General features: G+C 43.6%; 1 protein-coding gene across 4 annotated transcripts in view; it reads left to right on the top strand.

The window, feature by feature from the left end:
• Positions 1-15,506, top strand: part of LOC140477186 (protein FAM149A-like) — a 118,243-nt gene that overhangs the window by 39,878 nt on the left and 62,859 nt on the right. For 2 of the 4 annotated variants that reach the window (XM_072570666.1, XM_072570657.1), the window contains exon 1: positions 14,282-14,756. The exons of the other annotated variants lie outside the window; for them this stretch is intronic. In XM_072570666.1, coding sequence (XP_072426767.1) covers positions 14,632-14,756 — 125 coding nt within the window. In that variant the 5' untranslated portion in view covers positions 14,282-14,631. Of the gene's footprint in view, positions 1-14,281; positions 14,757-15,506 lie in introns of those variants that run through there. 4 annotated transcript variants of the gene reach the window in all.

The following is a 15,506-nucleotide window of genomic DNA, read 5'->3' as shown; positions in this document are numbered from 1 at the left end:
ACAACTATTTTTCCATTACGCAATACAGATGGAAACAACAGAGAAGCTGAAAGAGGTTTTAATGTTTGTTTTCAGAACTAAAGATAAATTATTTGGAGTCCTCAAGCCAAATAAAGAATTCAAACATAAATATCGATTGTTACATAATCGTGTACTTTTTGTATAAAAGTAAATATTTTACATAAATTAGCAACAATGCCACCTACATGTTAAGAAGTCCTGTCATGTGTATTGTTCATAGTGAGTGGTGATACAATAAGTTGCAGATAAAATGATGTGAGATTAGCTGAAGTAGTGTATGCTGATCACCCAACTGACATTAGTCATTATTGTTTTACACTTGTGGAGAGATACATTAAATTGGGCAGTATCTGTAAATATATTGGTCAGCTAAAATTTCAGGAGTATGCTCATTATCTCAGCTGGACAAAATTATTTTAAAAAGGGTGGAGAGTGAGGAAAGCACTCTGCTCCTGAGTTATACAGTGAGTAGAATGGCTCCATACAGAGAAAACGAAAATGTGGAGCCCACTGACGGTGAACCTTACTTGTCTCGGTTTTATACAGGGCTAAAGATCGAGGTGTAATCCGAACTGCTGTCCATGAGGGAACCCGGACAGATCCTACATCCATTTCAGAAATTTGTTTTTTTTTCATTTTTTTTTTGATTTTATTCTGCTCTGTATTCTCAGTGTACTGGATCAGGGTTTAACAACATAAGAACTAGGAGCAGTAGACAATTCAGTCCCTTGACCTTACTCCACACCTTAAAATGATCATGGCTGATCTCACCTCAGTTTCAACACCATGTTGCTGGCTGCTGCACACAACCCTTTAACCCAATAATAAGTAATAATCTGTCTACTTCCTCCTCAAGTTTATTCAGTGTCCTGGCTTTGAATGTGCTCTGGGGGAATGAATTCCACAGATCCAAGAGAACTAATTTCTCCTTTATTTTAAACCTCCTTACCCTTAGTCTTAAACCATGACTACTACTTCTAGATTACCCCACAACTGGGGGGATAAAACACTTCCCTAATTTTATACTCTATTTCATCAGGAGTAAATTCTAAAATTCCATTTGCCCTCCTTATTACCTACTGTACTAGTATACTGATACTGTACCTGCATGTGGAAATGCTACCTGCACTGAAGCACTTTGAAAGTTTTCTCCACTTAGGTAAAAAATTACCTTTTGTATTCTTCTGATCAAAATAAGACCATTAGACAAGAACAGACTGGTCCTTCATGTTTCAAAGTTTGCAGATGATACATAGATGGAGGTACAGGTAGTGCTGAGGAAGCGGGGAGGCTGATGAAGGACTTGGACAGGCTAGAAGAGTGGCCAAAAAAGTGGTAGATGGAAAACAGTGTAGGAAAGTTTGAGGTTATGCACTTTGGTAGGAAGAATAGAGGCATAGACTATTTTCTAAATGGGGAGAAGCTTCAGAAATCTGAACCACAAAAGGACTTTGAATTCCTAGATCAGGATCTCCTGAGGGTAACACGGGTTCAGTTGGCAGTTAGGAAAGCAAATGCAATGTTAGTGTTCATTTTGAGAGGGCTAGAATACAAGAGCAGAAATGTACTGCCGAGGCTGTGTATGGCTCTGGTCAGCCTGCATTTGGAATATTGTGAGCAGTTTTGGACCCTGTGTGTAAGAATGCTTTGGCCATGGAGGGAGTTCAGAAGAATTTTACAAGAATGATCCTGGGGATGAAGGCTTATCAAATGTGAATGCTATTCTGTACTCGATCGGGTTTAGGAGGATGAGGGGGGAGATCTGATTGAAACCTGCAGAATACTGGGAGTCCTAAATAGAGTGGATTATGGAGAAGATGTTTCCACTATTAGGAGAGACTTGGACCCCAGGCGACAGGCTCACTGGGAAGGGATGAGCTTTTAGAATAGAGATGAGAAATTTCTTTAGCCAGAGAGTCGTTGATCTGTGGAACTCATTGCCACAGAAGGCCAATCCATTGAGGGTATTAAAGGCAGTGATAGGTTCTTAATTAATAAGGGGAACAAGGGTTACAGGAAGAAGGCAGGAAATTGGGGTTGAGAAACGTATCAGCCATGATCAAATGATGGAGCATATTTGATGGGTCACTTGGCCTAATTCTGCTCTTATATCTTACGGTCTTGTAATCCTATGGATGAATGCACCTATAGGACTTAGGAGACAGAAGGGATTGCAGGCACTGGTTAGTTGTGTTACTCCGTGCCTTGTTAATGTGACCATTGCAGTGGGATATTGAGCGTAATTTATGCAAGTATTGGAATATAGATGCCTCTGCATCCCCACATGAGCAGTCTTGCTTTTCTCCTGCCAGGACAAGAGTCCTTTTGAGCATCCGGCATCCAATCATTTGTACTATGACTTGGAGCCCTGTTATGGGCTGTTTTCTGTCACTACCTCATGGGGATGAATGAGTAAGGCACAATGGAGGGCACAACTGTTAAGGTTGGTGCACATGGAGGGGAAGCGTTTCTTCACTTATGAGATGTGAGCATTGCTGGCACAGCCAACATTTATTGTCCATCCCTAGTTGGCCTTGAGAAGGTGGTGCTGAGCTACCTTCTTGAACTGCTGCATGTCATAAGAGAGGTAGATCCAGGACTTTGACCCAGTGATAGTGAAGGGAATGGCGATACATTCCTGTGAAAGGATAATGAGTGACTTGAAGGAATCTTGGGTGTGCTGCCCTTGCCCTTCTAGATGCAAGTGATTGTGGTTTTGGAATATGCTTGCTGAGTGTCTAGAATCAAGAAAAACCCTAAAGCTTTCCATAGGGATGTCAGGAATGAAAGAATTCTGGATTAGAGTGGTGCTGGAAAGGCACAGCAGTTCAAGCAGCATCCGAGGAGCAGGAAAACCGACATTTCAGGCAAAAGCCCTTCATCAGGAATAGAGGCAGGGTGCCTGCAATGTGGAGAGATAAATAAGAGGAGGGTGGGGGTGGGGAGAAAGTAGCATAGAGTACAATAGGTGAATGGGGGGGGGGGATGAAGTTGATAGGTCAGAGAGCAGGGCGGAGTGGTAGGTGGAAAGGAAGATAGGTAGTAGGGTAAGTCATGGGGACAGTGTTGAGCTGGAAGATTGGAACTGGGGTGAGGTGGGGGAAGGGGAAATGAAACTGGTGAAGTCCACATTGATGCCCTGGGGTTGAAGTGTTCCGAGGCGGAAGATGAGGCGTTACTTAGATTAGATTACTTACAGTGTGGAAACAGGCCCTTCGGCCCAACAAGTCCACACCAACCCGCCGAAGTGCAACCCACCCATTCCCCAACATTTACCCCTTCACCTAACACTATGGGCAATTTAGCATGACCAATTCACCTAACCTGCACATCTTTGGACTGTGGGAGGAAACCGGAGCACCCGGAGGAAACCCACGCAGACACGGGGAGAATGTGTAAACTCCACACAGTCAGTCGCCTGAGTCGGGAATTGAACCCAGGTCTCTGGCGCTGTGAGGCAGCAGTGCTAACCACTGTACCACCGTGCCGCCCGCGTTCTTCCTCCAGGTGTCTGGTGGTGAGGGAGCGGCGGTGAAGGAGGCCCAGGACCTCCATGTCCTCGGCAGAGTGGGAGGGGGAGTTGAAATGTTGGGCCATGGGGCGGTGTGGTTGATTGGTGCGGGTGTCCCAGAGATGTTCCCTAAAGCACTCTGCTACGAGGCATCCAGTCTCCCCAGTGAAAGAATGACTAGAGTAAGAGTAGGGTCAGTCAAAGAGAATAGTGGGAAGTTGTGCATGGAGTTCAAAGAAATAGAGGCGCTAAATGGATATTTTTCATCAGTATTCACATGGAAAAAGACAATGTTTTCAAGGAGAATACTGATATATAGGCTACAGGCTAGAAGGGATTAAGATGATCAGAGGATTAGATAGGGTGGGCAGTGAGAACTTTTTTTCCTCGGATGGTGGTGGCTAGCATGAGGGGAGATAGATTTAAATTGAGAGGTGATAGATATGGGACAGGTATCAGAGATAAGTTCTTCACTCTGAGAGGGGTAGGAGTGTGGAACGGTCTGCCTGCAACAGTAGTAGACTCGCCAATTTTTAAGGACATTTAACTGGTCATTGGATAAACATAATGAATGTTAATGGAATAGTGTAGGATAAATGGGCTTCAGATTGGTTTCACAGGTCGGTGTAACATCAAGGGCCGAACGGTGTGTCCTGCTCTGTTATGTTCTATGTCGTTCAGTGTATCTTGTAACTATTATGCACTGCTGCTACTGAGCATCAGTGATAGAGTCATAGAGATGTACAGCATGAAAACAGAACCTTTGGTCCAACCTGTCCATGCCGACCAGATATCCCAACCCCAAACTAGTCCCACCTGCCAGCACTAGGCCCATATCCCCCTCCAAACCCTTCCTATTCATATACCCAACCAAATGCCTCTTAAATGTTGCAATTGTATCAGCCTCCACTACATCCTCTGGCAGCTCATTCCATACACGTACAACCTTCTGTGTGAAAAAGTTGCCTCTTAGGTCCCTTTTATATCTTTCCCCTCTCACCCTAAACCTATGCCCTCTAGTTCTGGACTGCCTGAAAAGACTTTGTCTATTTATCCCATCCATGCCCCTCACAATTTTGTAAACCTCTATAAAGGTCACCCCTCTGCCTCCGATGCTCCAGGGAAAAAAGCCCCAGCCTGTTCAGCCTATCCCTGTAGCTCAGATCCTCCAACCCTGGCAACATCCTTGTAAATCTTTTCTGAACCCTTTCAAGTTTCACAACATCTTTCCGATAGGAAGGAGATCAGAATTGCATGCAATATTCCAACAGTGGCCTAACCAATGTCCTGTACAGCCGCAACATGACCTCCCAACTCCTGTACTCAATACTCTGACCAATAAAGGAAAGCATACCAAACGCCGCCTTCACTATCCTATCTACCTGCGACTCCACTTTCAAGGAGCTATGAACCTGCACTCCAAGGTCTCTTTGTTCAGCAACACTCCCTAGGACCTCACCATTAAGTGTCTTAGTCCTGCTAAGATTTGCTTTCCCAAAATGCAGCACCTCGCATTTATCTGAATTAAACTCCATCTGCCACTTCTCAGCCCATTGGCCCATCTGGTCCAGATCCTGTTGTAATCTGAGGCAACCCTCTTCGCTGTCCACTACACCTCCAATTTTGGTGTCATCTGCAAAATTACTAACTTGTGAAGGTGTTCCAAGGGAGAAATGAGGCAGCACAGAGGTCATGCAGGGTTAGTGGTATGGGAGGATAGGGGGGAGGAATGAGATTGGTTGAGGTAAGGTGTTTGATACAACAGAGGAGCCGTCAGAGCATGAGCCTTGGTGTGAGCTGGGTGCAGTGGCACAAGAAAGGGAGGGGGAGTGTGGAAAATTTCAAGGAATGCTGGTCCCTAAAGAGTTAAATCTTGCTCCTAGTCTGTTCTTGCACCCTGTGAAACACCGGTTTTGCATATACAAAGAAATTCTTGCGCAAGCGAAACTGCCTTTTGTCTAATAGCAGACGTATTGGTGCCACCCGAGTTGTGTACCATAAAAAGGTCCTTAGGGCAGGAACCTACTGCTATTGGACAACTCCGGGAAGGAGATTTGATTGGCCTTTATCATGCTCTGCCCATTGGCTTCGAGCCCGTTAACATGTGTTGATGATTGATGAATAGCTGTGCAAATTAAGGAATGCTGAAAGCACAAGAGCATTTGATTGGATGTATCACTGTACAACTGCTCGATTGTTTCAGGGGAATAGCTAGTATCAGGGGTCGAGCTGTTCCCCTTGTGTACAAGTTAATTAAAGTATGTATGCTGCATGTATGTGGAGTCTGAGTGTTTAGTCTTATTGGCGACATCAGTAGTAGAGAGCAGAGTATTGCGTTTACCCTGGCGGAAGCAGAGAAGGTCATTTGAGTGTCTCCCTGAACTGCTGCCTAGTCCTCCTTCCCCTGGAGATGGCACTGACTTTGGTGGTGATCTCTGACCCAGCTGGTACAGTATGGTGGTGTGGCCTCCTCTGCTGGTCCACTGGGCAGAGGATTCCTCTTCAGCACCTTGTCCACAAGGACCTACAGGTCCCTCTCAGAGAAGAGTATGATGGCAACCTCTGTTTCTCCATCATCTCTCCTTGCTCCTTCCACAGCCAAGGAGCACTGATTCCAGATGGCACCATCCTGCAGATGGGCAGGGTGGGGCTTTGGAAGGTGACATGGCTGCAAGGGATGCTGATCTTGGACATCTCTGCTGTGCGACGAGTTGGCTGGGAACATTAGGTAGTGGGATTGGGCAGAGATTTAACTTGATTTTCCCATAAGAGCACAGGCTGTGATAAGTCGGGTAAAATGTAGCAAAAAAATACATTTGACCTTATGCCACAGAATGTGGCATGTCTCAGAAATATCCAAGCAGCTGCAAGATTGACCCTGTGGTTTAGTTTCATTTCATTTTATTTTATATGGTCCAGAGAAAGCTGGAGGTTTTGTTTTTAATGAATGCATCTGAATGGAGTTTTGTATATTTTAAGTGGAAGTGAACATCGCTGTGAGAGCTTCTGTGCTTTCAGTATTCCTTAATTTGTGCAGATATTCACCAATCACCAATGCGTTTTAGAGGGCTATAAGCCAATGGGGAGGACATGACAAAGGCCAATCAAATCCCTTCCTTGAGTTGTCCAATTGCAGGTGGCTCCTGCCCTAGAGACTTTTCGTGGCACACAACTGGGGTGGCACCAATATGTCTGCTGTTAGACAAAAGGCAGTTTCGCTTGCGCAAGAATTTCTTGGACAAGTGTCATGAAAGTTGCTGGAAAACAAACATTGTTTCTTCTTAAAAGCAAAATCATTCAACCAGCATCACAACTCCTAGAAGTTGTGAAAGTTCATCAACAACTTAAAAGTGAGGTATCAGTCTTTTGCTACTAAAACGTGAAAGTCCTAAATGTTGGAGGCAAAAATGCAAAATTGAGTTAATAGTTCAAGTTATTATTGTCAGAGTTTGCTAAAGCGAGGAACAGTGAAGGAACAGTGTAAACAGTGAAGATAATAACAGACTGCAGGAGGTTCTGCACAGCCTTCCAGACTCGATTCGAGACAGAGAGGTCTGCAGCACCAAAGAAGACATGTTGGGTCTCTCGAATTGGCACTGGGCTATGTACAGTTAGAAATAGTTAAATTGGGCAGATTTTGAAAATGTGGCTGTTCATACTTGAGAATGGTGTATTTCATTTCCAGTGGATTTGAAATGCATTTCATTTTTCTTCCCTTGTATGCACTTCACTGTAAACCTCACAAGTAGATCGTTACCATAGTAATTTAAAAAAATATATTCTTTTGTGGGGTGTGGGTGTCACTGGCATTTATTGCCCATCCCTAGTTGCCCTTGAGAAGGAGGTAGTAAGCTGTCTTCTTGAACTGCTGCAGTCCACCTGCTGTGGGTTGACCCACAGAGGGAATTCCAGGATTTTGACCCAGCCACAGTGAAGCAACAGTGAAATGTTTCCATGTCAGGATGGTGAGTGGCTTGAAAGGAGACTTGAAGGTGGTAGTGTTCCCATTATATCTGCTGCCCTTGTCCTTCTAGGTGGAAATGTTCATGGATTTAGAAGATGCTGTCTCAGATTTTAGTGAATTTTGGCAGTGCATCTTGTAGATAGTACATTGCTGCAACTGAGTGTCGATGATGAAGGGAGTGGATGTAGTGGTAACCAAGCGGGCTGCTTTATGCTGCATGGTGTCAATCTTCTTGAGTGTTGTTGAGCTGCACCCAATGCAGGCAAGTGGGGGGAGTATTACATTACACTCTTGACCTGTGCCTTGTAGAGTCAGGATGTGAGTTGCTCACCACGGTATTCCTAGCCTCTGACCTGCTTTTGCAGCCACTGTGTTTATGTGGCAAGTCCAGTTGAGTTTCTGGTCAATTATAACTTGCAGGAGGTTGGGGATGTTCAGTGATGGTAACATCACTGAATGTCAAGGGGCAGTTATTAAGTTGTCTCTTCTTGATGCTGGTCATAGCCTGGCATTTGTGTAGCAAGAATGTTACTTTCTACTTCTCAGTTCAGGCTTGGATATTCTCTAGATCTTGTTGAATTTGAACATGGACTGTTTTCAATATCTGAGGAGTTGTGAATGGTCCTGAACATTGTGCAATCATCAGCAAACTTCCCCACATCTGACCTTATGGTGGAGAGAAGGGCATTGATAAAGCAGCTGAAGATGGTGACCCCAGGATAGTACCCTGAGGAATGCCTACAGAGAGGTCCTGAAACTGAGAGGACAGACCACCAACAACTGCATCCATCTTCCTATGTGTCAGGTAAGACTCCAACTACTGGAGAGTTTGCCTCTGATACCCACTGATTCCAGGTTTGCTTGAGCGCCTTGATGCCACAATTGGTCAAATGTGGCCTGGATATCAAGGGCTGTCATTCCCCTCTGGAATTCAGCTGTCTTGTCCGTGTTTGAACCAAGGCTGTATTGAGGTCAAGCGTTGAATGGTCCTGGCAGAACCCAAACTGGGCGTCGCTATGCAGGTGCTGCTTGATAGCACTGTTGATGACACCTTCCATCACTTTACTGATGATCAAGGGTAGACTGATAGGGCAGTAATTGGCCAGGTTTGGCTTGGGGAGCAGCAGGTTCCGGAGCACAGGACTTCAAGACTGTTTCCGGAATTGCAGTATCCATTATCTCCAATCATTTCTTAATATCATGGAGAGTGAATCAAATTGGCTGAAGGCTGGTATCTGTAACGCTGGGGGAGCCACTGGAGGAGGCAGAGATATATCATCCACTCGACACTTCTGGCTGAAGATTACTGCGAAAGTTCAGCCTTGTCAAGTCATGGAGATTCCTACATTACAGAGGCAGGCCCTTTGGCCCAAACTGGTCCAAGCCAACCAAATTGTCCATTAATGCTAACCCGATTTCCCTGCACTGGGCCTATATCCTTCCAAACCTTCCCTATCCATGTATTTTTTTCAAATGCCTTTTAAATGTTGTGAATGTACCCATCTCAACCACTTCTGTTGGCAGCTCATTCCACATGTATACCTCCCTCTGTGTAAAAAAAAAAGTTGCCCCTCCGGTTCCCTCTTATTTTCTTCCCCTGTAACCTTAGACTGATGCTGTCTCGTCCACAATTCCCCAACACTGGGAAAAAGACTGAGTGGATTCACCCTACTCATGCCTCTCATGTTCTTATGCACTTCTGTAAAATCACCCCTCAGTCTCCTATGCTCTAAAGAAAAAAGTTCTATCTTGTCCAGGCCCTTGAGTTCTGGCATCTTTACTGCCCTGTCTGGCTGTGACTCCACTTTCAGAAAACTGTTCACCTGAACTCCAAGGTCCCTCTGTTCCACTACACTCCTTAAGGCCCTGTCATTCACCATGAAACTCCTGCCTTGATTTGACTTTCCAAAATGCAACAACTCACACTTATCTTTAATAAACTCCATTTGCCATTTCTCGGCCCACTTCCCCAGCTGATTAAAGTCCTGCTGCAATCTCTGATAAACTTTCTCACTCTCTACGATACCACTTATTTTGGTGTCATCTGCAAACGTACTAATCATGCCTTGTACATTCTCATCCAAATCATTTGATATAGATAACAAACAGCAATGGGCCCAGCAACTACTCCGAGGCACTCTACTAGCCATAGGCTTCCAGGCTGACAAGCATCCTTCCACTGTTACCCTCTGTTTCCTAACATCAAGCCAATTTTGTATCCAATTTGTTAGCTCCACCTAGATTCTATGTGATTTAACCGTCCAGAGCAGCCTACCATGTGGAACCTAGTCAAAGGCTTAACTGAAATCCATATAGACTACCTTGACCATCCTGCCCTCATCAAACTTCCTGGCCACTTCATCAACGAACACTAACAAATTAGTGAGGCATGAGCGCCCCTGTACAAAGCCATGCTGACGATTCGAAATGAAACCCTGTCTTTCGAAATGCATGTTTATCTTATCCCTCAGAATCTTCTAAAGTAACTTACCCAACACAGATATTAGGCTTACTGGTCTATAGTTTCCAGGTTTTTCTTTGCAGCTCTCCTTGAATAACATTCACTATCCACTTGTCTTTCAGGACCTTACCTGTGGCTAACGATGATGCAAAAATATCAGCCAGGGCCCCCGCAATTTCTTCTCTAGCCCCTTGCAGTGTCCCTGGATATATCTGGTCATTACAAGGAGATTTTTCTACTTTCATACATTCTAATACATCCAACACCACCTCTACAGTCCCTTTGATATTGCTGCTAACTTCTCCAAGTTCCCAAGTCGAGAAATATTCATTGAGGACCTGCCCATCTTCTGTGTTCCAACACATATATGTCCATTTTTGGTCCTTGAAGGGTTCTATTCTCTCTTTAGTTAGTCTTTTTCCTTTAATTATATTTAAAGAACATCTTTGGATTCACTCTAATCCAAAGCTGTCTCATGACCCCTTTTCGCCCTCCTGATTTCCTTCTTCAATAAGCTCCTCTATTCCCCCTATACCTCCAGGGATTTTCTTGATCCCAGCTGCCTCTATCTGAGGCATGCCTCCTTTTTACTGGTCAAAGCCTCAATATCTCTTATCATCCAGGGCTCCCTATTCCTGCCAACTTTGCTCTTCACTCGCACAGGAACATGAACTCTACCTATCTCTCTTTTTAGGCCTTCTGCTTGCCAGAGGTCCCTTTGCCTGCAAACAAATTACTCCAATCAATCCCTGCAAGCTCCTGTCTTATTCCTTCAAAATTCCATGAAAGACGATTGATGAGGGGAGAGTGGTGGATGTGATCTATATGGACTTCAATAAGGCATTCGACAAGGTTCCCCATGGGAGACTGGTTAGCAAGATTGGATCTCATGGAATACAGGGAGAACTAGCCATGTGGATACAGAACTGGCTCAAAGGGAGTAGACAGGTGGTGGTGGTGGTGGAGGGTTGTTTCTGACTGGAGGCCTGTGACCAGTGGAGTGCCACAAGGATCAGTGCTGGGCCCACTACTTTCTGTCAAATATACAAATGATTTGGATGTGAACATAGGAGGTTTAATTAGTAAGTTTGCAGATGACACCAAACTAGGAGGTGCAGTGGACAATGACAAAGTTACCTCAGATTACAACAGGATCTTGCTCAGATGGGCCAATGGGCTTTGGAGTTGCAGATGGAGTTTAATTCAGATAAATGTGAAGTGCTGCAGTTTGGGAAAGCAAATCTATGCAGGACTTATACACTTAATGGTAAGGTGCTAGGCAGTGTTGCTGAACAAAGAGACCTTGGAGTGCAGGTTCATAGCTCCTTGAAAGTGGAGTCGCAGGTAGATAGGATAGTGAAGAAGGTATTTGCTACGCTTTCCTTTACTGGTAGGGGATAGAGTAGAGGAGTTGGGAGGTCATGTTGCGACTGTACAGGACGTTAGTTAGACCACTGTTGGAATATTGCGTGCAATTCTGGTCTCCTTCCCATCGGATAGATGTTGTGAAACTTGAAAGGGTTCAGAAAAGATTTACAAGGATGTTGCTAGGGTTGGAGGATTTGAGCTATGTGGAGAGGTTGAATAGGCTGGGGCTGTTTTTCCTGGAGTGTCGGAGGCTGAGGGGTGACCTTTATAAAGATTTACAAAATTATGAGGGGTATGGATAGGAGAAATAGGCAAAGTCTTTTCCCTGGGGTTGGGGAGTCCAGAACTAGAGGAAAATAAATTTAGGGTGAGAGGGGAAAGATATAAAAGAGACCTAAGGGACAACCTTTTCACACACAGGGTGGTACGTGTATGGAATGAGCTACCAGAGGAAGTGGTGGAGGCTGGTACAATTGCAACATTTAAGAGGCATCTGGATGGGTATATGAATAGGAAGGGTTGGAGGGATATGGGCCGCGTGCTGGCAGGTGAGACTAGATTGGGTTGGGATATCTGGTCAGCATGGACAGGTTGAACCGAAGGGTCTGTTTCCATGTATACATCTCTATGACTCTGACTCTAAAATTCGCCTTGCCCCAATTTAGAACGTGAAACTGGGGACCGTTTTGTCCCTCTCCATAATTATTTTCAAGTTAATAAAACTTTGGTTACTGGTCCTAAAGTGCTCCCTCACTGTCACCTCCATCACCTGTCCAGCCCTATTTCCCAAGAGTAAGTCGATATTTGCCCCTTTCCTGAGTGGGATCCTCTATATACTGCTTGAGGAAACTTAACAAATTCCACCCTATCTCAGCCCTTAATGCTCTGGCAGTCCCAGTGTATGTTACAAAAATTAAAATCCCCTACTATGACAAAACTATTGCTACTCTTAGTCTCCACAATCTCCCTGCATATTTGTTCCTTTAATTCCCATTGATTATTTGGGGGCCTGTAGTACAACACTATAACATCACTATCCCCTTCTGATTTCTTAGCTCCACCCACAAAGCTTCACAGGATGATTCTTCAGTTATTTCATCTGATTACTGCTGTGATCATCGCCTTAATCAAAAATGCAGCTCCTCCTCCCTTCTTTCCACCACCTCTGTTGTGCCTAAAACACCTGTATCCTGGTACATGAAGCTGCCAGTCCTGTCTCTCCCTTAGCCATCTTTTGCACTGATGAGCTGAGCTCCTCCATCATTAAGGATTGGAATATTTGTGGAGCCACATTCTCCCAGTGATTTGTTTAATTGTCCACCACCATTCACGACTGGTATAGCAGGAGTACAGAGATCAGATCTGATTTGTTGGTTATGGAATCGCTTGCTGCTGATGCTGTTTGTTATGCAAGTTGTCCTGTTGGTAACTTCACCTCATTTTCATGTGTGTCTGGTGCTACTCCTGGCATGCCCTCCTGCACTCTCCATTGAAATAGGATTCGTCCCCTGGGTTGATGGTAATGGTTGAGTGGGGGATATGTCAAGTCATGAGGTTACAGATTGTGCTGGAGTACAATTCTGCTGCTGTTGAAGGTCCACAGCACCTCATGGATGCCCAGTTCTGAGTTGCTAGATCTGTTCAAAGTCTGTTCCAATTTGTACTGTGGTAGTGCCATCCAACCTGTGGAATTTAATCTCCATGTGATGGTGGGAATTTGTTTCCACATGGACTGTGCAGTTGTTGCTGTTACTGGTACTGTGATGGACAGATGCATCAGCAGCCGGGAGATGATAAGGATAAGGTTAAGTATGTCTTTCCCTCTTGTTGGTTCCCTCACCAGCTGCTGCAGACCCAGTCTAGTAGCTGTATACTTTAGGACCTGACCAGCTTAATCAGTAGAAATGCTGCTAAACTACTCTTAGTGGTGGACATTGAAATCTCCCACCCAGAGTACACTTTGTGCCCTTGCCGTCCTCAGTGCTTCTTCCAATTGTTGTTCAACGTGAAATTAAATGTGACATTTATAAGTGATTGATTCAGCTGAAAAAAGTTGGTTTTCCTTGGAATTGTTTGTCTCATTGAACTGTGCCATGTTACTGAGAAGGTTAGGAGCCACTGCAATAGATTCTTGATGAACAAGGGAGTCAAAGGTTATTGGGGTTAAGTGGGAATGTATAATTGAATGGTGGGGCAGGACCGAGGGGCTAAATGGCTTACTCCTGTCCTTAATCCATTTGTTCATATATCTGTATATAATAACTAGAAATGCCACCAACAGCATGGGTTCAATTTCTGCACTGGCTGAGGTTGCCATGAAGGACTCCCCTACGCGATCTCTCCCCTTGCCTGTGTCATGTTGACCTTCAGTTTAAACCACCATCAGACATCTTTCTAATGAGAGCGCAGTCTTATGACCAGGTAGGACCATGGCAACTTTACCTTTACTAGAAATTAATTGTCAATTCATGAAGAATTTCATCTTGGCACTTAGTGGAGGTTAATTTACTGATTGGTAACTGAATTCATATATAGAATTTATGAATGTCTGATTTGCATTCAAAGCACAGATGAAGAAATAGGTGAACAAGGTTGCAGTTTAAATTACGCAATCTGCAAAAATAATTCAACGTATACTGTCCTTTTTCTGGTGAAGGTCATTTTTCTAATTTAAATTAGTGATAGTTTTTCTGCTGCAATGCTAATGGTACTTTGTGACTCTGCACTAACAGTTTATTGATGACCATTTCCATGCAGTTCACATTAGCTGTTGTTGCAGTTTGCTGGTTTGCCTGAGGCTGGTGGGAGGAGAATGTCTCTCAGTGAAAATAAAAAAAACTCCAACCTATATTGATGTAACTGTGAGTCACAGTGCAGCTGTCACTTAGTGCAGAGCATTCTGCTCCATTCAGTACCAACAGGACAAGTAGCAGGAAACAAACCTAACTCTTTTCCTGACACATGTGAAGCATGGTTTTATCTCTGATAACAATGTCCATGTGCTCAGGAATGTGGCTGTAGCGTGGCCTGGACACTGGATGAAGAAATGCAATACTTGAATGATTCAGAAAAGCTGCTGTTGCTGTCATGGATATTTGACCTTTTGCAAATTAAGTGAATCCTTTGGAAAACTTTTATCAACATTTTGTTTTATTTCTGAAAATTTCAAGATTGCCAGGTGGATAAATGCTGCCTCAAGTTGGATACACCAGCAATATTTGCCCCTTTGCTTTTCTTTTGTGCTATGTCATCGGAATCAAGAAATATTCCTTTGATCTGAAGGGGCTGTGATTTAATGTTTGACTGATGTATGGTGCCAGCGCTGTGCTACCTCCCAGTTTTGCCTGTCTTTCCAATAACCTCCAGCAACTGTGTAAAGGCAACAATAAGGAGGATCAGCTGAACAGAAACCTAGGCCTGATTGTAATAGGGTGAGTAAAGGATAGATCCACTGATTAAATTTAATGATCTTTTGTTCTGCCTAATCAACATTATCCATCTCCCAAAATAGATCTGCATTACAATTTCAGTATCTAAAAATTCATACAATATTAATCTCTATTAAATACAGACGTACTGGCTAGAGTTATATAATTGGGGAGCAATTTTGTCAGATTCTTTGTCCATAAAATATATCAGAAACAGAGTTATTTTTAAATGCATATTGTGTGAATAGTTAGGATTCACACGCCTGTGCTCCCAGACATTAAATGACTGGTGTCTTCTCTATTCTTCTTTGTTGCTTTTGGAATGCTGCTGTTGTTGATTTCATTATTTGAGTTAAAAAGAAAGGAACCTTTTTTTAGTCTACCATATGTATTAATATATTCATTGTTTATTGATTCCAATCAGATTTATTTCTTTGCAATTTAATGAATTTTTATGTTGAAGCAGACACAATTTGTTTTAATTAAGGCTGAAATGTAGTGGTTTTTTTTACTATAGTAATATAATGTTCATAATGTTCACAATTTAGATGCCATCATACAGGAGTCTCAAAGATCATATGCAAAATGTGCAAAATTGGCATTGAATTGAAAATCTGTTATGCAGGATTTGAATTTAGGCATTGCACTAAGCACTCTTCTTAAATATCAAATAGTTGGATTTATAATTAAGTTTAGACATTTTTACAGGCGAAAGTGAGAACTGCAGATGCTGGAGAATAGAGTCGAGAGTGT

Source organism: Chiloscyllium punctatum, chromosome 1, assembly GCF_047496795.1.
Source record: "Chiloscyllium punctatum isolate Juve2018m chromosome 1, sChiPun1.3, whole genome shotgun sequence".
NCBI classification, from domain to species: Eukaryota; Metazoa; Chordata; class Chondrichthyes; order Orectolobiformes; family Hemiscylliidae; genus Chiloscyllium; species Chiloscyllium punctatum.
The sequence above is the reverse complement of the archived record's forward strand: the minus strand, read 5'-3'. Positions and strand labels throughout refer to the sequence as shown.